Genomic DNA, 22,020 nt, shown 5'->3' with positions numbered 1-22,020 from the left:
AGGGAACTCTATGATATCACAAATAATATTCTGTAAAGAGAAACTCAACTCTCTAAAAGTGTATATCAACAGGTCAAGCTTTACAACAGCAGAAATTTCTCAACAGATGTCACCAGATGTCCTCAACACGCCGTCACCACGGCTCATATTAAAGTAACAGAATCCGTCTCCTCTCGACTCTTCCTTAAACTGAGAAGACAAAAAAATTAATAAATAAAAAATTGAGCAGAAGACAGAGAAGCCTTTTCGGTCACAGAGCCCCCTCAGCAGATGAGACAGAGTTGAAGGAGGCGGGGGTTTGTTGAGAGGAAAGCGCGGTGGTTGAAAACTGCAGTGACAGCAGAATGAATAAATTGAAAAATTCTCTCATTGTAAATTGTCTATCGCTCGTGACAAACGATCTGATAGGCGAGCGGCCCGGGTTCCCGACGCATCCGTCCCAATAGAGCTGTGAATAACTGGTCTATCTCCACACTGCTTAGCACTGGCCCCGCGCTTAATAATTCATACAGTGTGAAATATTTTTCCCCGGTACAGATATGCCAAAGAGCTGCCGGCAGCAGGAGGGGGCGGAGAGAAAGGTGTCCCTGTGGTGCTAATTTGGGGGGTAGGGGGAGGGGGGGTGACGTGCATAGATTTCTAAGGGGCCTCTAGTTGAAAAGAAGATGCCAGAGAGACATTTATTCTGCTCCATGCTCTGTTATTAGAAGGAGCTGGGATGGAGATGCAGGCAGAGAGATAGAGGCATTTAAAGGGATGTTTCTGGATTTTTTTTGAAGTCAAGATGCAGTAAACGGTTATGGACAATCAATATCTTACCTGCAGTACATCAGTCTTACCATTTTCATTAGGTATAAATCCAGATTAGTTGATCCAAGAGGCTGAAGCAAACAGTTGTAAACGCAAATGTTTTATACATCTGTAAATCATCAGCGTTGGGTGGTCATTTACACAAAAGCCAATAATGTTTTTACACAACACATGCAGGTTGGAGGCTCCGTGCGCCAACAATAATCTTCCTGCGTGAAGCAGATACTGAGAAGAGATTCTAGTCAAAGTAGCTAACTTAAACTCTGGAGAGCTAATATTTATGGTGGCTTATTCTGTGAGTGATGGTGCGACCCATATTATCTTCCTGTATGAAACACATATGTTAAATGGAACAATGAATACATTTTGGGTCAGAATAACCGTTTCAGGCCTCGGCCACATGACTAGATTTATTTTTAAGCAGATATATTTTCCTTTCCTTTTTAGTTTTTGGAGAAAAAAAAAAAAAAGTGTTCACATGGTCTGTTTAACGCCACTAAAAACACAAAAGCCAGTAACCCCCCACCAGCATATAGCAACACAATCAACATTAATTACTTATGAATTAAAAATAAGGTCATCCTGACTACGGCTGAGCACCTTCTTAATGACTGTGTGCCCAGTCATTTTAACATATTCCACTTATGTTTGATTTAGCAACAGAGGACAAAGGGAAACAGATGTGTAATAATCCACTAAAAACAAGTTAACTGCTGTTGCAGATTCTCCAACAGATAGTCATAGTGGGCATGTGAAAAGTAAACCAGTATTTTATCGCCATATATATTTATGACACACTTACTGTGAACAGAGTTCTCAAAAATGTCCACTTTAAAAAAGGTTTTTTTATCACTACAGACGGTTTGCTTGTAGATAGAAGGTCCTGACAGAATTGCAAATCTTCATTTTGCATAAACATCTGTGTTTGTGTGACCCTGATTTTTCCCTGATGGCAAAAGTAGTTTAACTGAACATAATGCTACATATTTTTACACAGCCTTACTTTTGTACTAGATAGGTAGTTTTACCAGAAATTCTTTTACATGTTCTTAGAAAGTGTTTCACATGGGAAGGTCATTAGCAGCGCACCGCCTCCAGCCTTCATTATGCCCAGAGCAAATACAATAATGATTCAAAGGTTCATTAAATAGCTGTATTTTGTGCTTTTGAGATTGGAGTCGATTTAAGCTGGTTAAACTTGACTCCTTTCATGGTTACTGTTCAATTTGTGTCCGGGATCAAGTGATCTGGATTTTTACTGAATGCAGTTGCCAAGAAATGCTTTTACTGCAGGTAAGATATTAACTACTTATAACCTTTTAACGGAAACTCATTCTGAACCACCCCTTTAGTCAAGGCTCATCTGCCAGAAAGGAGAACAATTATTCAGTCAGGCTGAACTCCCCTATCATCACAGACTGTTGGAATAACAGGAGCTGTAAAGCAGCTAAGTAGTTTTTGCTGTTTGCCCTGGTGAACGTTTTGGTCGGTCAGCGGGTTGTCCGTGGACACCTGCTTCAATTCCTTTCCCGTTTTTCCCATTAGATGGCTCCTCCTGTCTCGGACTCCCGAGTTCTGCAGCCAAAAAGCAGCCGTCCCTGACCTTTTTGTCCGCTTTCATTCAAAGCCCGCAGCGGCAGCAGCAGCAGCTATAAAGCCGCCCTCTTGTGTGCGTGAACGGGCGCGAGCAGATGTGTGCTCGAATGTGACAGTGTCATATTGCCGTGTGTGGTTTTGTGTGACTCGTTCTGCAGCTCAGTCCTGTACAAACTGGGTTTTTATGGTGCGCATTCAGGCCCTGATACCAATTATGCAAACTATTAAAAATTTAAGGAGGACAGTCTTTTATAATTTAATCCTAAAGTAATAGATTCTATTAAAAATGTATGAGCAGAGCTTTATAGATGGAGCTAGAATTAGTGTCTATCAAAGACTCCAGTCAAGGATGCAGGGGGAATGGGCAGCAGGAGTGGCGGTATTGCCTCATTATTCAAATAGGATATGATTACCATAGTGCAGGAGTCCCTCCATGCTGAGGCAAAGGCTCTCTGGCCCCTGTGATCATGAACAGAGGAAGATCTCCTCTTTATGGATAAGACAAAACCTTATTCTGATTCCTCTTATGACTTTCATATAGTGACAAGCGATTTGTTGTGGTTTAGAGCAGTTTGTCGCTGAAATGCTCTCTGTCGTCTCGGGTTTCTCCTGCCTGTTGTTTCACTCGAGATTGTTTCTTGTCCCTACTGAAAGCATGTAGAAGGTGTTCAAGCATGAAAACAGGAAGCCTGCAGTGTTGTAACTTAATGGCTTGTGCTGCAACCGAAAGGCAGGCTCTTTTTTTTTTTTTACCGGCCTCACTGCTCCCTGGTTTACCCCACCAAACTTCCTGAACAGGTCTGACTTTCCACTTTATGCGTTCTGTATTTTTTTTATCTTTCTTTTATCAAAAGCCGCCTTCTTTGCTCTGCTTTACTTCTCTGGAGCTCAACTGTTTTCCCTGCATCACTACTTTCAAGGAGCACAGATTGCTGAATTAGTTCTTTGTTGTGTGATTTGCTTCAGTTATTACAGGTAGAGAGCCGCCCTGATCCAGACACCCTAACTGGCTCTGGAAAAAGCTCTGCGGTTATTAATGTGGTGCGGGAAGTGGATTTAAAAAGCCAATAAAAATCGGAATCCTCATGAAGCTTATATGGATCTCAAGTTCTGCCTCAGAGGTAAATTCCTCGCCTTTTTGATGTAATGGTTGCCTGTTTATGGAATAAATCCAAGGAGCTTAATCGATCATCTCCGTGGAAAGGTCAAGTGGAGAAGCTCTGGTGTTTGAAGTGCTTATCCCGTGGAGGAGTGCCAGAAATGTGACACCTCCTTATGAGTGGGTGGTGGCAGGCAGATTAGTGACGGACAGGGTGGCCCAGGGGGATGATTTAGGGAGATTCAGCTCTAAATACTCTGTGTGTATCAGGGAGGGAGAAACTGAAAGCTGCCTGCTCCCAATCCGCATTTTCAACTGAAAAGGATATTAGTAGATTAGAATGAAAATTTACAGAAAAAAAAAAGGTTGAAAAGTGGAAAACAGATGGGTTGAAGTTACTGAGACAAACAACAACAAAAAAAGTCCACAAAGGGACAGCTTGTGATTTTTGGAGGATGCTTTTGTTAAATGTAGAGACGCACAAATCAGTCGATTTCCATTTTTCTTTGAGGTCTGATCTGTTTGTTCTTATTTTATTTTGGTAAGTTGGTAAGGGCATGAACGAGAAAACATGTTACAGGTTCTTTACTGGATCTTAACCTTTATTATATGTTTTTTTTTTAAATTAAATTCAAAAGTGCATCAAAGCACGTGCTGTTGAATGTTATGTGTAAACCAAAAAATTATACTATATTCTTTTATATTTGATGCATTTAAGAAATTTTTGAGAAAAAATATGTTTCTCTGTTTAACCTTCCAATCATCGATCAATGAATGATTGAAAATGAAAATAAGCTGTTTCATATCTCTGATCAATTGACTGGTGTATCTCTGATCAAAAGGCTTTAATCAATAACTCATACTTGCAGTAGATAATGCTCTTTCCATCTTTAGTATACATCTAGATAAGCTGGTTCAGCAAACACCATTTTATGAACCTTTAAGCTTTTGCCATGTTTGGATTGGGAGATTATTTACAATGCAGATGCTAATTATTTACACAGGAAATTGAGGATCGGGGTGGTGCGTCACCAAATATTTTCCTATGTGAAACTGAAAAAGGAACAAGTTAATGGTTTCTTGTCACGGTAACAAAGTAGCAGAAGAGTAAGGCAACGTAAATAGTGTCTAAAGTAGCAGTCACTTAAACTTTGACGATCTACGTAGATTATATCAACGTTACTCTGTCTGCAAATGCTTTACATGTTTCTTTCTCCTTACATGTTTCATACAGGCAGATCATTTTTTTGTGCCTGCTAGTTCCCATGCAACTAATCATCAACAAGTACCACCAAAATATATCTCATCAATTGCCAAGTAGGTCTGGACAATGTATAGAAAATTTGTCATCATGGCCATTTTAGTTGAGCAAAATCAACATCACAAAGAACTTTTTGGACTTCAATTCTGGATAGCAAGTGATTGAAGTTTGCAATTTTTCTGTGATGGTTTCTGACTGGTGGTTGGTTCTACTGGTTGTGACCAGTAAGTCTAGATTTACTGGCCAAAGCAGAGATACCATGTTGTCATTGCAACACATAGCAACGTTATACCATGTTTTCCTGATATTTTATAACCCTAATATCAAGTGTTAGGATATTAACCGCTTGTAACCTTTTAGTGTATTACTTCTCTTCAAAAAGCTTGAACTATCCCTTTAATGTTGCTTGAGATTACCAGTTGGTCTCATCCCTCTGCAGTCAAATCTAATCTGGGTAGGGTGGCTGTGGGCAGCATGTGTGCTCAGAGTTGAAATAGGGCTTTCTCTGCCTAATCCTCTATCCAGGGATCACTCAGTAGGGTGAAGACAATTACCAGCCTGCTTTCTCATGCTAATGAAATCTCTAACTAGATCTTACAGAAAGAGGAAAAAATAGATGGAGAAGGAAGAGAGGCTGGGACAAAGGCGCGGAAAGATGACCCGACTAAAATGGGTTTTTAGATTACCATTTAATTATTGATAGTCAGCCCATTGTAGGGGCCTGAGCTCGGGATTAGGGAAGCATTTTCTAGCAAAGGGACAGATTATGAAGTTATTTTGGTGTGTGTACTAAGGGTCAGAAATTTGCTGAGACAAGACTTATGTCACCGACATATCAGCGGCTAAACTAACCCGCCTTTCACCTTTTTATCAGCTGCCTCCAGCAAGGTGTCTGGAGTGGTTTTAAATTGCATTAATATGCAGGAATTTATAGATCGGCTCCCTTGGCATTTCTGCGGGGAGGGGAAGAGAGTATTACGGTCCCCATCTGCACTAATTACTGGGTCTTGGCAGTGCTACCTGTCTCTTGTGAAGGACAAACCAAGGCACCAAAGCTGTAACACGCATGCAGGCTAAAGGAGCTCATCTGCTAAGGAGTCTTTTAGATTAGCGATATCTCAGAGGGCTTTTTACTTGATGTTTGATGCTTTGACTACCATAAAAACATCTCTGCTGGCAAACATCAATAAATTAAAAGACTATTTAAGTTCTCTCATCTAGAGCTGAGAGAAAGACGCTAACAGGCTTCATACCCATTTGTAGCAATCATTTCATGTGCGCAAGATCTGTCATTATAAATCTGAACCCAATCACCTTCGACTGGTTGGATAGCTTTGAAATGTGGGTGGGGGAAAAAAAAAAAGCAAATTATGGGGTTAGCAAATAAAACAAATTAGTAGTTTCAAAAATCATTGCAAAGAAACGATAACCGTCACAAATGCACTGACCTGCCTCAAATGGTCAGGTTTGTTGCTCTTTGTAAGTCTGTCCTGTCACAGAAATTATTTTCCATTTTAAATCGTCTACTTCTTTTCTCAGTCCCCTGAGCTCTGACACCTTCACTTTACCTGTTAAAACAGCCAGCATCAGTGTGTTAACTCTTATTTTTGCACTACAGGTAGCTCACTCTGCCAGGTTGACAGTTTTTCTGCAGTAAATCTGCATGCGGTAATTCCTCAGCCTGCTGCGGGCTTCTCAGGTTCCCATATTTGTCTGTCATCCTGTCAGAGACACTTCTTGGATCACTGCTGCACAAACATTTGCTTATGTTTGCGCCATCTGTGCCATTAGCCAGCAGGTGATTACCAACCGCAGACTCACCTCCCACTCTGTCCAACTGGACTCCCTATGCTCGCATGGCCAGGGCCAGTTTTCCAGAGGGAGAAGGAAGGCAACATCTGGAGTAAAGAGAGAGACTGCTGAGTCTGAGCAATGAAAAGTACAGTAAAGAGGCCATGCGGAGGGTTTTGCGATCAAAACTTTGGCCGACTATATTTAATTTAGTTTTATGGGATACACAAACACAATATAGTCCGTGACAGTGAAGCGCAAGAACAGGAATGAGTTTCTTTTTTTTTGTTTTTTTTTTCACTTTATGAAAGGGTCGTAAATGTGTGGCATGCATTTGTTTTCCACCTCTTCTTCTATGATACCCTTAAATTAAAATTAAGTGCACCAAAGTGGGGTTGTTCTTGTGGCAGCAGAGACTGTAGGACATTAGCAAACATTTCAAGACATGTTCGTCCATCGAACAGACAAGTCAAGAAGACATTAATCAGAGAAGCAGCCCATTGTTAGCTCTGCAGGAACTTCAAACATCCACAGCTCAGGTGAAAGAACCTGTTGACAGAACAGCTTTTAATCAAATGTAACTTCTGCAGAAGAGTGTCAAGAAATATTCAATTGCTGAATAAAATCCTTACATTCTGATGGTAGTTTAGTTTGTCACCAGCCATGTAAGAGATGCAGTGGAAGAAGGTTCTTTGGTTTAAAGCTGCACAAATATTTTGGGAATTTATTGGCCTGTGAGTTTGTAAAGTATTACAGCAAAGGGAGCTTGGGATGTAGTAATTGTTTTCTCACTTATTCAGATTGTAATATGTTATAGTTCAGCATGCACATGTAATATTTAGTCTTATGTATAGAGGCTCAGGGCAGTAGATGTTCAAACCAGGCCCAAGATGGTGCAGGTCACAGAGAAAGTCAAAAACACAAATGAGCAAAAGGACAAGGAAGGATGTTAAAGTCGTAAATCCATCTGAAAAATCTATGTTAAGACTTGGGGAAAGAAAAAAAAAAGGTTCACAGATGCTTTCTGTCCAATGTGTGTGAGCTTGAGCTACATTGCTAAGAACAATGGAGAAAATTTTCCGTCTCTCGATGTTCAGACGTGGCATCCTCTAAAAATACTCGCAGCTTAAATTTTGGCGAATGAGTGTCGACTCAAGGGGGCTGAATACAAATGCACACCACACTTCTCAGATTTAGTTTGTGAAAATCTTTGAGTGATATTAGTCATTTACTTTCTTTTCATAATTATGCTGAGTTCGTCTGTCACGTAGAAATGTGTAAAATGCGTTGGTAAATTCGAACGCACTGCGTGCGAAGGAAAATGTTGGTTAACATCTCCTACCAGCGAATCTCTGAGCCTTTGTGTCATCCGCTCTTTTTCAGTCCTTAATATCAAGCGGAGCAAAAATGGCTTTGTCACACTCGAGATATATCGAATGAGATCAGTGTCAACATCTAGACGGTGCACTATTTGATTGCCTTGTGGGCCTGGCAACACACTAATCTTATGCATGACTGACTATTGGATCTGTGACATCTTCCAGTGAAAGACAGCCGAGTTGTCATTTGGACCGAGGGAATCTGGGTCACCCCAGGTCCTGCAGGAGGGTGCTGTTTGGACTTCAATTCAATTATTTCCCATTGATTTATTGGACACCCATCAATAAACACACATTTCTGGACTGGAGCGCTTTACACAAAGGTTTTCTCTTTTTCTCCCCCCCTCCTGTTCTCCTGCTTATTCTGTTCTATCCTTAACTGACATAAGCCTTTCTTTGAAGTTCAGGAAGCAAAGGAATGAGGAATGACAGCACAACAAACAATGAACAAAACACGCACACACACACACACACACACACACACAAGGACAGAGACAATGAGAGGTTTTTGAATATTCAAGTGAGACACCATAGGATGGGTTGAGAACCAGTGTTTTATTGTTGCGTTAAGCCATGAAAGGATGTGTCTGGGACAATAAAGAATTGTGTCACATTGGGATAAGAAATTCTGCAATATCAACAATGCTTTACCAAATGGTGTGTAAGAAGGTTTACAGTGGAAAATATAAATCTCACAGGAAAAAAAAAAGCAGAAAAGAAAAGCTTGTTTCTCACATTTGGGTGATGTTGCAGCGGGGGGCTGGTGATTTATATCTGGAGTCCTTTCTGGAGAGCAGTCTGCACAGAGAAATAAATGCACAGCAGGTATGAGGCTTTGTTTTTAAAATCTAGAAACCAAGAAGTTTCTTGGTGTGAAGCGAGTCAGTCATGAACTGCACTTTAGTTAGACCGGTTGCAACATTTCCAATGCTTAGATTGCGGCTGATTTAGCACCAATAGGAGAAGGTCAGCTTGTGTCTGACAATCTTAAGCCACTTTCTTATTGCTCAAGGACACTGAAACTCTGTTATGTAGGTACATCTCAATTCTACAGGAAATTAGGAAAAGCCACAGTTGGCAAAAGCGTTTCTGATTCAAAAAGTCACGTGCATTAGGGTTTTAGTAATGTTTAGACTAATTTTTGCCTCATTTATTAAACAAACATGGGTTGTACAGCGGAGCTTTATAAAAAAGTGGGGTCTGCAAGAGTTCATGTGGTCTTTTAGAAAGCCATGTTTTTGAAGTTAAATTGGCAAATGGGAAACTCAGTAAAAAGCAGCATAACTTTAGCTGCCATGACCTCCTGAGGCTAAAAGCTTTAGCAAAGCTTCACTTGAGTTGAAGTGAATTCCAGCTCCTTCCTTCCACCTGTACCAGGACTCAGCAACCTTTTATATACAACGGCCATTTTTTGGGCCTTAAAGCACTCATGATTGTTCATTAACAAACCAAATTTATTTTCCACTGCTAGTGCTAGATGAGGAAAAAGCAAACTTGTGTAAATGTAACTGTAGTAATTTCTATATGAGGCTACATGTGACACTTCAGGGAACTCTAAACTTGTAGCTCCTCAGCGAGTCATCTGTGGTCTTGATGGTAGAGAATCTACAGCTCTACCACAGAAATAACCTGTGATGTATGAAACTGAGTGTGAGAAGAGAGTTTTGAAACAAATGCTGTTAGTATTGAGGGAACTCTCTAAGTTAGCCTGATAAAAACCATCACCTTGTTTTACTTTGTACAGTCGGTCTGGGCCCTCCGCTGTTGAGAAAAGATTGTTTCTGGACGCATGGAGGACTTTGTTAAAGTTTTAAACTTTTCCATTCATTAATGTTTGTCCGTGATGAATGCAATGCTCCAGTTTGACACTGTACATTGCCTGCACTGTAAACAACCATCTTCCACTGCGAAGGGAGAAGCACCGAGTCGAACAAGATGGTTGTTGGTGTTAATTCAGTACTTGGAAGTATTTCTAACATGACCCGAATGAGTTTATTCACTCCCTTCTCTGCCATTGCCAAGCTACAACCACAGATCAAAACCAGTGGAGAAACTAAGAAGCAACTCCTGCTTCTGTTCTCTGATTGGTTAAAATTCAGCCAGAGAAATCGGGCTCAATGGGAGAAATCCCAGATGGAGCACTGTAAGGAGATAAGAATCAAGCGGATATTCGTAGGAAGGCAAATGGCCAGGCTGCCTCTAAATGCTCGTCCTTCCACATTCCACATTACAAAAATCTACTTTAAAATGCCGATTTAACTCACAACTTTTTCCCTATTTGTCTGGAGTTGTTGCTTTTTAAGTCTCTGCCTTTTGCGTTTGCAAAAGTTTAAAACTCAACGTCTGATTGCTTTGTTCGTAGATGCAGCGGTTGGCTGTGAAGTCAATTAGTACTCATTTCTATTACAGGGCTGACATTAGTCTAGACAGGCGTGTTTTGATTAGAGATGACAGACAACTCACGGTGATTGGACTGCCAGACATTCCTCACCCTTCATCCCATGGGTGAAGCTATTGAAACTGACTTGAATATGGAAAGCTAGCAGATGAGTGTTTTTGCCAAGCTGCCCTTCATCTGCAGAGAAACATGTTATAAAAACGACTTCTCAGCACACGGGACTGCATAAGCCGCCGCAACGCTGACATGCCTCAGTACATATCACGTATATATTTATAAAGCTCAGCTGCCAATACGATTTTTCCAGCACTGTATATCACAGCAATAATGTCCAAACTGTGGGCTTTTTACACACAATGGCCTTTTGTTGTGCAGGTTATTTATCGTGCTGGTGTGAGGTTGTGCAGAGCTGGTGGGTGAGTGCATCCAGGGGCTTGTATTGTTAGGGAATCAGTGGCTCTTGTTTGTGGAGCTGGGACGGTTTGTTAACAATGCCTTTTTTATGTCCCAGAGTGCGTGCCTGTTGGCAAACGTCCCCTCTGAATTTTTGTTTGTGTGTGGTTTCGTTGTTTGCTGTATGTGGACCGGGGTCGGCGAGCATAACCCTCCCATTGTGTGTCCCCCCCATCAGAATAGAGTAGTTTCATATCAGGCACATGTGAGCATTAGTGTGTGGGTGTTTTGAATATACAGTATGAGCGCAAATTATTTAGTGCTGCTGTGTGGAAATTGCAGAGCTGAAAGGAACGAAGGGCAGGGGAGGGGGTGGGCGACTGTCCCTTCCTAATGGAGGCTTTCACTCTCCCTCCATTCATGTGACGGTATGGTGACGGAGAAGGGGGAGCTGGGGATTAACGGGGTAGAGGCAGTGCCTTGTTAAAGAAAAAGAAAGGGTTTGAGTGTGTCAATTGGATTAACTTGTTTGGGCTTATTAAGAGGGGAGACACAGCAGCTTGTTAAAAGCACTGCATGGGGCGTCCCATTGTGAGACTGCAGGGTCACCATTCAGTTGGGACGAAGCCACGCCCTGACGCATTACGGAGGCCGTCTGCCAGGCTCCCGATACTTGGAAATTGACTTGTAGTGATTTTATGTCGAACATAACAGTGCTTTTCTGACATGATTACTTATGTTTCTAATCTGCTTTTGGGAAAACAGCTCGAAGGCTAAGCAGTTTTAGCGCTCCACGTGCAACACCGCCCTACAGAGGAAGGATCACGGATACTTGTCGACTCTAGAAAAGCACCAACAAACCTGATGGTGACCACATTCATTCAAATTTTCAGTTTCAGTGGCTGCTCAGAAACTCAAATACCTTTTTTTTGTTGTTTGTTTTTCACGTCAGCTCAAACAGGTAACACATGACACCTCTATCACTGAGTGAAGAGGACCGGACATTAAATGTTTAAAAAGAAGTCAGATTATGAATAGGAAGTATTTTAAAAGAAATTATTTTCTACAGCATTTCACCGTGTATGAAAAAAAAACAATTCTTACTGATCTGTAGCTGATTTTACTCAAAATCTTTGACATTTTGCTAAAGTTTGTGCATAAATATCTGGTAGTGAACAAGCACCACTTCAAGGAGGGACGTCAATGCCACCTCTGGCATTTCTTTGTTCACTTATGAAAACTATAAAATCAGCAATGACCCTGAAATATCTGTGAGCACACGCATTTTTCTGTGCTTCGCTAAGTTGCAGAAAGAAATTTATGCCCAAAGTGTTACAGACAAACATTCCTAAAAGTTTGCTGCAGATAAAAACAAATGTGTTGAATCTGTTTTACCAGTTTGCAAAGTAGCTCACTCTGCAGAGGGTCTGGCTCCTGTGGTCCTGTCGAAAATAATAAGCTAGTTTTCGTCTTAAAAAACGAAAAAAAAAACTAACAACAAAAAAAAAAAAACGCTTGTGCCTACTGCAATCTGTGGGATAATCAAATGCCTTCTCTCCTTGTTACAGTTGCCTGCAAGGTTGTCCCTGAGAGCAATAATTGGAATATACGGCAACAGCACACCGAGCGTAACCACACTCCTTCTGGCAATGAGAAAAAGAGCCATTGGCTGAGCTGTTATACATTTAAAAAACTGTAAGGACAATAATTTAGGTGAGAAAAAAAAAAAACAAACAAATAAACCAGACATGAAGTCTGCCAGTGCAACACTGAAGCTCCAAGCTTCGATGTTGATTCCAGACAGACTAATGTCAGGAGATTAATTCATGATTCACAAAAACCAAATATTTATTTAGCAACTGTTCATGTAAAACCATAAGGTACTAAGGTTAGCTACCACTGAGTATCATCTGCCATGCTGTGTCTTTCACCTGAAACACGTGTACCTCAGCACGCACACACACACACACACACACGCACACACACACACAGAGACAGACCGACAGCGTTTGTTCACCCATGACCACCCTGTTCCACCCCGCACTTGGCAGGATGCTTATCTGAGTAGACAGCTTTGGGCGCGGAGAGCCATCTCCTCTGATCTCCTCTGCAGTTTAAGAACCTTTTAACTAAGAAATAGCCCTCCGCCAAGCCCACTGCCTCCTGATTCCAGCTTATTCCTTCATCTCAAGGGACTGATCCTCCCGCCTCCGTTGCGAACCCTGCAGCGGCGTTAGCAGAACGGGGATGGATCCGACAGACATCCTAGCTTTTGAGATATCTCTGCACTGGTGTAATAGGAGACCCAGTGGATTTGATGTACGAGTGAAGTGCAGGTGGTGTTTCCGAGCAGTCGGTGTGCACACACACACGCACACACACACACAGAGAGAAAACCTAGCACCTTCACAGAGATTGACCTCGGCAAGACGGGCTGCTTTCAGGGCAGCTGGGTGACGGGTCACAGGCGTTTGGTTTCGGGGATAATTTCCTGCCACTGATGGACATCTGCTAAGCAGTACAATAACCTAATGGGAGAAGATGAGGGGGAAAGGGGGACATGACAAACAAGCTGAAGACTTGCTCCTTTTGCCTCGCTCTTAAAGGCAATAATAGCGGTAAATTGGTTCCTGAAATTGAATTGAAAAAAAGAGCCAGTCTCCTTTAGCAAAGTATAATGCCTCCGAATACATTTGGTGCACAGCAAATGGAGAAAAATGGAGGGTAGTTACACGATTGTCTTTCATTTCAGGGAGGGGAAAAGTGTGCCGGCATCCCCCCCCTGCCCCCCCAGCCCTCCCCGTTAAGGCCAGCTTTTAGTCTCAATCTCCACCACGTGTCTGCTTCCCCTCTCTCAACCACTATCTTTGAACAAATGGACTGTGAGGATGGGCTCGTTGGGAAATTAGTATCCTTGCAGAGAGAACACAGAGAAAGGATTATGTGAATAGCCAGTAATGAGCTCAAAGTACCAGTGTGTTTGGGCCAGGGCTGCCTGTGTGCGAGAGGAAATGGCACTGTGAGCGACCTCTTTTTTTAAAATTTATTTATTTATTTTTTCCCCGAGCACCTGGCGAGACATAGAGTGGTCCCTCTTTTCCATCTGCAACGTGTGTGTATGTGTGTGTGTATGTGTGTGTGTCTGCGTGTGTGTGTGTGTCTGTGTGTGTGTGTGTGTGTGTGTGTGTGTGTGTGTCTGTGTGTGTGAAAGAGAGAGAGGGTGAACTGAGGTTGTGCGGAGATTTAATTTGCTTAGATTTATCAGGGAGATGCATTTTAGTGCTTTTCTCACTGTCAGTTTTGTGCTAAAAGTGTTGTTTTGTGCTGCTGGTGACAGGCTTTAAAAATACTCATGTGACTTCGGGTGTTAAGTGCATTGCAGAAGCCTCGGGGTCCAGGGTCAAATGTAATGTCTTGAGAAAATGGTTTTTAAAAAAGAAGAAGAAGCCTTTTCTGGGAGAGAGACTGAGATATTTGAAGTGTTGATCCATGTTTTCATGGCCTCTTCATGACCTTTAACAATTAAACACAAAGTATATTTTGGCTTCAGTTATAAAACAGTGAAATGGGCTTTTGTGCCACATTTCATGTTAAAAGACAAGGAAAATGGTTGTGGTAAAAATGTGTTTTTTTTTTATAATCGGGGAGGGGATGTAAAAACTATTCTATACTCTTTAAAGTTACAATATTTTGTGCATTATTCTACACGAAGCTTAGAAATAAATAAATGCTTTTCAAATCATTTGATGCATTAAGATTTTTCAATAGTGACAAAAAATAACTGTGAAATCATGATTATGATTGCCTAAGTATGCAAACATTTCTAAACAAATTTCAATCAGTTTGGAGAATTTTGCCAAAAACATTTTCAAAAACGTTCTAGCATGTGTGTCAACGTGTATTTTCTAACTCCTTAATTTTAGTTTGAAAGACATCACTGCTCAAGTGAAGTTTACTCTTTCTGAATAATATCTACTATCTGCATAAAAAGTCTGGACCATAACTTTTATGAGCAAATTCATCACAGTTTATCTTCTTGTCAGCATAACCGTTTCAACATTATTTCTGCTACTAGTAGTAGTAGGGGTTGTAGGAGAATTACTGCTAATGCTAAGAGTAGTAGGAGTGGGTTAATACACCCAGAGGTGAGCAGATAAACAATATCAGCTTCATGAGGACAAGATGAGACACTAATAATAATTATGTTGGAGCTTAAAATCCTCCTGTTTTTATTTTGCATATAAAGGCAGCCCAGCTCCTGACCGTTTGTCTGAGGACTCCATAAACTGATTTAATTAACTTTTATATGCTGTTTGAGTTTTATAGCATATTATGATTAAGTCTCTTATTGTGAAGGTTTGACTCTTTTCTAACTTGTCTAAGTCCTTCAGCCTCGTATTTTAGCTGTTCTGCTGAGTTTAGCCAGGCCTCTGGCTACAGGAGTAGAAGTTCAAGAAATGCAACAAAAAAGTAACAAGTAAAACAACAAACACAGACACTCCTGAATACTGAATACATCCAGCTAATAGCTTATTTAGCACTGGCAGCCAGCTAGAGGCAGAGGACTACTTTTGTTTTAAGAAAAGAGGTGGGGGGGGACTCTTCAGAAATGTGTCTGTGGATAGCAAAGTTCAAATGTAACATTTTGTTGTCTTTGGTGATTGAATATCACTTCTTTAATTTAACTGCTTTCTGCTTCCATGTGCTCTGAAGTGTTTAAGATGCAGCATTTTATGAACAATTAAACACAAACACACTTATAAGGGTTGCTCATAGTAGCAACATTTTATCATGGCAATCGTTAAAACCAATTAGAGATTCATCCTTATAAAAACAACTTAAACTAAACACATATAGCCAGATCTGTGGACAGAATGTACTGCATAGACAACTGAATGATTATTAACAATTATGTGACTGTTGAAACCCTCCAATCCTTCACAATGTAACACTGTCTCATCTCTAACCCCCGTTTTCCATGACTGTTTGTTGTGTTGTCTGACCACTGGGGTCCAGTGACAGCAATGCTTCCCCTTCAAAGCCTGGCTCCAAACAGACACCAGAAAGGGAAAACTGACTCAGATCAAACCAGAAGTAAAGCAACACTTATGATTGTCTGTAGAACTACAGTGTATGGAAGGTTCTTCTCTTTTATTATTTGGTTATTTATCCCAAGGACAGAAATAACAAATTGCTGTGTGTGTGAGGTCACTTTACTTTTTACTTTTATCACTTTCCTTTCCTCTCGTGAGCAGACAGTTGACAAACTGGCACATTACCGCCCCCTAGGAGGCTCTTGTGAAAAATCTATAGCGCTGGTGTGCTTTTTAGTCCAAAAGCAGCATACGCTGGGTTCTCCATAGGAGTCAGCCTCACACTGTGATGCAGAGATGAGATTTACGACTGTTTAAATGGAGCCAGATCACGTGGATCCGTTCCTTTCGAAGAGTCGTTCAAACTGTTATCATCTTATTTTTAAATAGCCAGCCAGAGGGAACTTATTTCACACTGAGACAAATGATAGGTATGCTATTTTGTCATTTTGAGGCTTCTGCAGACGAGGCACTCTTATGGAGTCAGTGTGGACAACACGCAATGAATGTGATGTTTGCATGTCAAAACAGTTCTGCACATGCACTCTGCTGTGCTCCTCCCGTTGTGCCTGTGCTCTGTGTCACTCAGCGAAGCAGCAATGGAGGATGTGAAGCACAGTAAAAATACAGCTTGCAACTGCAACTCAGTACCCATTATTTATGCTAAATACTTAGGCAATAGATTCGATTCACTTGCAATTCGTTCAGCCTGGAAATGCCTTGAGTGGAAGGCTGTGGGTTCAGCGGGGCAAAGCACAATTATTACATTGTTCCTGGACATGCATAAGTATGAGGAGACATTTCATATTTCTCACTTTGATCAAATACCGATGATGGTACGTCACATCATTTGTGGAGCTCTTTCGATTGAATCCTTCAACGACTGCTTGAAATTTACGACCATTCGCAGCAGCGCTCTGCATTTGTGTAGCCTTTAAATGAGCAAGAAGAGGACCCAGAGCTGCATGGCCCGCCATTAATTCATCCTGTAATCACTGCAATTGTTTTCTTTCATAATACAATGATAATCTATGAAAGCCAGTAATGGACCGATGGCAGGTGGCTAAATGTTCGTTTAGTGATTCACTGAGAAAATAAATAGCGGAGGGCTCGGCTGTGGCATGTGCGTGAGAAATCATTTTTCAATACTCTGCCACGCGTCTTAGCCGGAGACGCCGGCTCTGACGGCACACATGAAATATTTGCCTCCGCTCTGCGTTTTAATACGGGAGGAGACGGGCTTGGACTGAAACAATAGTGTTTCGTGCTGATGCTTTTGAAAAAAAGCAACTCACGCACAGGCGGTGCCAAGATTAAAGCCACAGTCCTTTTTTTTTTTTTCTTTTGCAAATAAATGTGACCATTATCCATTGTAGGTAAAACTGGGCTTCAGTAAAAGCATGCTGAGTAAAAAAAAAAAGAATAGAGGAGTAAATTTGGATCCTTATCTTATAAAAACACTTTCTGGGCTCAAATAGATGCTTTTGCTGCTTTTATCTGCCACATAATGCAAGTGGAAGACTTTGTAATCAGTCATCATTGTGTTGTGTGACACAGCGACGCTCCTGATGAATGATACCCTCCATGGTTTCTGATTGTTCAGGGTTGTTATTCAGTTTTCTTTCACATATATATATATATATATTCATATTTATATCTGACCACGTCTTGTGCTTCCTCTGGGAATGCGATGGGCTTTTTGAGAGGAGACCAGTCGCCTCTGCCTCCGTGTTCCTGAGTGAAGGTGGCGGTGGGGAGCAGAGTTGGAGATTTATGGCCTAGAGGGAGATTGATTAGTGCCGTCACTAGCCCTGATGTACGGCTGGCAGTCTCTCCCCTCCCATCCCATCACATCTGCTCACACACACACACACACACACACACTTTCACATGCGACTGTACAGTTCAACACATGCATCCAGACGCAGCTCGGGGCCCCAGGCCTTCCCTGACAGTCCCCCTGAGCTGTTGCATGTTAAGTCGTAGCAGACCGACTGCTGTTTTCTCAGCATTCCCTTTTCTTTTTTTTTTTTTTGCTTTCGATAGATAACGCCATCAATCACCACATCCACACTGCCCTGGAAAGAATGTGGCCCGATGTGGCTGAGTGTTGCTGTTTTCTCTGTGATTGTGAAAGGTTTTTTTTTTTTTTTTTTTCGGAGCTACAGACAGGAGATGCGGTTGAATGGCTGTGTGGATATGCTGTTTGAAGCTGCAGAGTGACTGCTCTGGACTCTGCTCTGCTCCCGTGTCAACAGTGCCCACCCGCCCCCCACTTCCACACTCTGCAGGTGTGTGTTTATCATTCAACACACAGAGCTGAGAGGCAGGCAGCTGTAGGCATGCTTCCCAATTAAATCCTCGGTGAGAAAGCCCCCGGTGGCTCCCAGACCCGGCCATGCACAGCTTTGACCTCGTATCTTACTTGCTTTAACATCCGTCCTTTTTTTTTTCCTTTCTGACTCAGGTTGTCCGCAGAACTCCCCCGGCTGTAATACTGTGCCCACCTCGCCATGCTGGCCTGTCTGCAGAGGAGGCAGAACCCCCCGCCCCAGCACCCGGTGTGTGTCAGCAAGACCTTGGAGCCGCCGCAAGTCCTCGGACGGAAATGTAAGTTAGCAAGACTAGTGATTGGCGGGCGTCAGGTGTTCGGCTCCGCTTCAACTCAGGATGCCTATGTTTAGGTGATCTACCGAGTCTGAGAAAGCCTGGAAATTTTTGGAATTTGATTTCAGTATTTTCCAGGCCTGGATGAGTACGGAAAAATATTTGGACTTTGAGACTCTGTGTGTCTAAATGCTATGTCCTTTCTTCTAATTGTCCTTCATTATTCTTTTTCATTCTTGATATGCTTAATCCCATCTTTGTGTCCAAGCTTCATCATTCTCTTCCTTATATGTGTCCTTCCTTCTTTCCTTTTTGCCTTCCTTTCTTTCCTCATTTTATCCATTCTGCTATCATTCGGTAACACCTGCCTTCTTTCTGTCTTTCCTTCCTTTACAACTTAATTTCTTCCTCGTGTCCTTGCATATTTTCCTCCTTTCCTTCTTGTGCCCCTACTTCTTGCCCTTCTTTTGTCTTTCCAGCCTTCATTTTAACTTTCCTTTCTCTCCTTTCTTGTATCCTTCTTCTCTTCTGTCACCGACCCTGTAGAAATGCCTGTCATAAGCATGTTTATCTTTAGTATTTTAAATTTCACAAGGACCATTAAAGACTGAGAAATCTGGAGAGCCGAGGATGAAAAAGCCTCGTCGACAGATGTGTAGGAACCCTGTGTGTTTGTTGTTTCTGTTTAATCTGCTGCTCGCGCTCAATGTTGGAGGTCGGTGGTTCACCAGGACAGTGAGGTGAACGAAAAGTTTCCATTGTTGTCACTTTGTTCCCTCGCCGCCCTGTGGAATTCTAAACAGTTTCATTCAATTTGCACTTAGACCTTGGATTGCCGAGTTGTTTGGCTACTCATTGTGGGGGAGGCTGTTTAACTCTGCTGATTGTGCAGTCGTGACAACAGGGCTGAGCAGACACTGTTTAACGGGCCTCGCTGGCCCCGCTGACCCTCAGGGTCTGTAAACATTTACAGTGTCTGGCCCTGGACGTGCCGGCCGCATCTAAAGCGTGGCAGCTGCTGCGTTTGTTCCCCGAGCACCGTCCTCTGTCTGCTCACGAAATGCAGTAAAGGGACAGAGGAGAGCGAGGGTGGAAAACTGTAAAAGACCTCGCAGAGCTGGCTGTAACCCGGCTGGGATTAGAGAGAGCTGCAGCCATCAGGAAAGTGAATTTCTCCCAGGCGCTTTAGATAAGCACCTTTTTAATAAGTGAGAGAAGTGTTAATTTTCTCTGTAGTAAACTGTCCTTGAATGTATCACAGCTGCTGTTTACATGGAAAACAAATGAGCTCCTTTGAGCTGATTGTAAATCCTCCTGATGGGCACAACCCAGAAAATTGCTTTGAGTCCTTGACTGGCAGCCTTCAGTCCTCCTGGACCAACAGTGGACAATCACTTGCATCGCAGCGATCCCTCACACTGAACATGCATGGAGCGATCATAGAGAGGAAAGACTCCAGCAGCACCTGACTTTGTGCAAACGTAAGGAGTCTCGACCGACTGGGGAGTCAGAGGAGACAAAGCGGACGTACAAAAAAATGAATAGAAGGTGCAGGAGTACTTTTTATGTTCATGAAAAGTACAAAGTTAATAGCAGGATCGGGAGAACCATTAGTTGTTGGTAGCTTTCTCACAGCCAATGGCCTCATCCAGGAAGGTACCGGAGCCAAACATAACACTAGACCAGATGTAGCTGCCCTGGAGAGAGAAAAACCCCAAGATAATGCACAAAGTTGACAGCTCAAATAACAACAAATAATGCAAATTAGAGAGCAGTAGAAGGAGAAAGTGGGGAAAAGCGTTCGGTTGGTAGCCTAAGCCAACAGCAGCATGACTACAGAGATGATTCAGGATAATCTAAGCTATCGAATGAGGCATAAGATACAAAACCAGAATGAGTGAGAATAGCAGGATCTCTTTGATAGACACAAAGTATAAATTGTAAGGTGGAAGAATTATGATACATGGCTTTAATTTTTTTACTTATTGCAAAAAAGGTGAAAAATGTGGCATTTCAGAAATGCACTTTTTGCTCCTTTTCATCCAGTTTTTCTTCCAGGATTAACCTGCACTTCCTCCATTCCTCTAACCCCATCGACTCTGACCAGCTCCCATGTTCCTGCTAAAGAAAAGTGTCCCACAGCATGATGCTTCCACTACCTCAAACGCACTACAGATAGTGTGTTTATTACGATGTACATTCACTGAAAAGGAAAAAGGCACGCATGACCAACCGTGTAACTTTCAATAGTATCTCCCACCTGAGCTGCAGGATTTTATCTTTGGGTATCATAGAAAAGGATATGAATATTAATATAAAGCCATATTTTTCTGACTTTTTCTTGTAAAAAAAATGACATTTTCCAATTTTATCCAATTTCACAACTTTTCATGACCTTGGCTTGACTTTTTATATATATTTATATATGATACGACTGAAACACACTCAGGTTTGTCATTTTAACGCGATAAAATCTGAGTGTTCAAAGCGTTTGATACTCTAGCAAGGCTCTAGATTCATTCATCTATATGAATATTTCATACTGTAGTAACTTGGCTTCTTGCTAACCAACCAGCTACTTCTCTGCTCAAATAACACTTCAGTAGTCTGTTACAGAAACCAGCACCAGCAAGGTGACTCTGTGCTACTTTTGTCCTCAGATCTGGAGTTCACTTTTTTCTTGTTTCTGTGGGGATGATTCACAAGGAGCTACAGCAGAGAGAGAGGAAGAGAGAGGAAACTTGAGATTATGAAGCTCTGTGGTCGGTTGGAAGGTGTGGCTCCTTATCTGAGAAAAGGTTCGCCGATGTTCACTAATGAAGTTTCAGGGAACGGCGAACCGAGAGGGGGGGAGGAGGAGAGCAAGATGGACTGTTGAAAATATAATTAGTAAAGGCAAAAAGATGGAGGGGGAGGAAGGAGAAATGGAGGAAATCCTCAATAGTGCTCTTAATCGATTCCCCACTTCCAATTTCACAGGATTAGCCCACTTCCTCTCAAGGTTCTTTATTGAGGAGCAGCCAGTGTGAGTTAGGACTCAAATCAATAGAGAAAAAGAACAGTCTCCAGTCTTTCCCCTTTCCCCTCCCTCTTACTGACCCTCTATGTCTAGCCCCACTTCCCCACCTGTTAAACCCTTTGATTGAAGGACTGCTCCAGCGGCCGGGTCCGAGGTTCATAATGAGGACGTTTGGACATAATAGCCTTCTTTCTGTCCTTGGGTGGGAGGGGGTGGTTAGTGTTGGATTTCCACCACTGTGCAGCACTTGGCCTCAATAAGGCGATTGTTCGTCCAAACCCAGAAGGGGTTCAGAGAAGCAGACAGTGGGTCTGGCTGCTGGAGTGGGCAAACTCAGGTCGCCACACGGAGCCGGGTCCTCGTGACTGATTGGTCGTGGCCCAGATTTTGCTAGAATGGAGTCTGGTCGTGGGTAAGGTGACCCAGGCTGCGGAGGAGAGCACAGAGTGGGAGCACTGGCAGGGAGGAAAGAGTGAGCAGTGCCATTTGCATCTGCTGTCCTTTACTGAAACATTTTAAGAGAGAGAGAGAGTGTGTGTGTGTGTGTGTGTGTGTGTGTGTGTGTGTGTGTGTG

At 42.2% G+C, this 22,020-nt stretch overlaps 1 protein-coding gene across 2 annotated transcripts in view; it reads left to right on the top strand.

Annotated features, from left to right (window-relative positions):
* Positions 1-22,020, top strand: part of fam222aa (family with sequence similarity 222 member Aa) — a 69,877-nt gene that overhangs the window by 18,050 nt on the left and 29,807 nt on the right. Inside the window, exons 1-2 of one of the 2 annotated variants that reach the window (XM_016674892.1) lie at positions 17,993-18,184; positions 18,288-18,430. In XM_016674892.1, the coding sequence (XP_016530378.1) occupies positions 18,334-18,430 (97 nt within the window). In that variant the 5' untranslated portion in view covers positions 17,993-18,184; positions 18,288-18,333. Of the gene's footprint in view, positions 1-17,992; positions 18,185-18,287; positions 18,431-22,020 lie in introns of those variants that run through there. The other variant, XM_007559176.2, reaches the window with a different exon arrangement.

This window comes from Poecilia formosa, unplaced genomic scaffold (genome assembly GCF_000485575.1).
Source record: "Poecilia formosa unplaced genomic scaffold, Poecilia_formosa-5.1.2 Scaffold103, whole genome shotgun sequence".
NCBI lineage: Eukaryota > Metazoa > Chordata > Actinopteri > Cyprinodontiformes > Poeciliidae > Poecilia > Poecilia formosa.
Note: the sequence above shows the minus strand (reverse complement) of the source record. Positions and strands in the feature narration are given on the sequence as shown.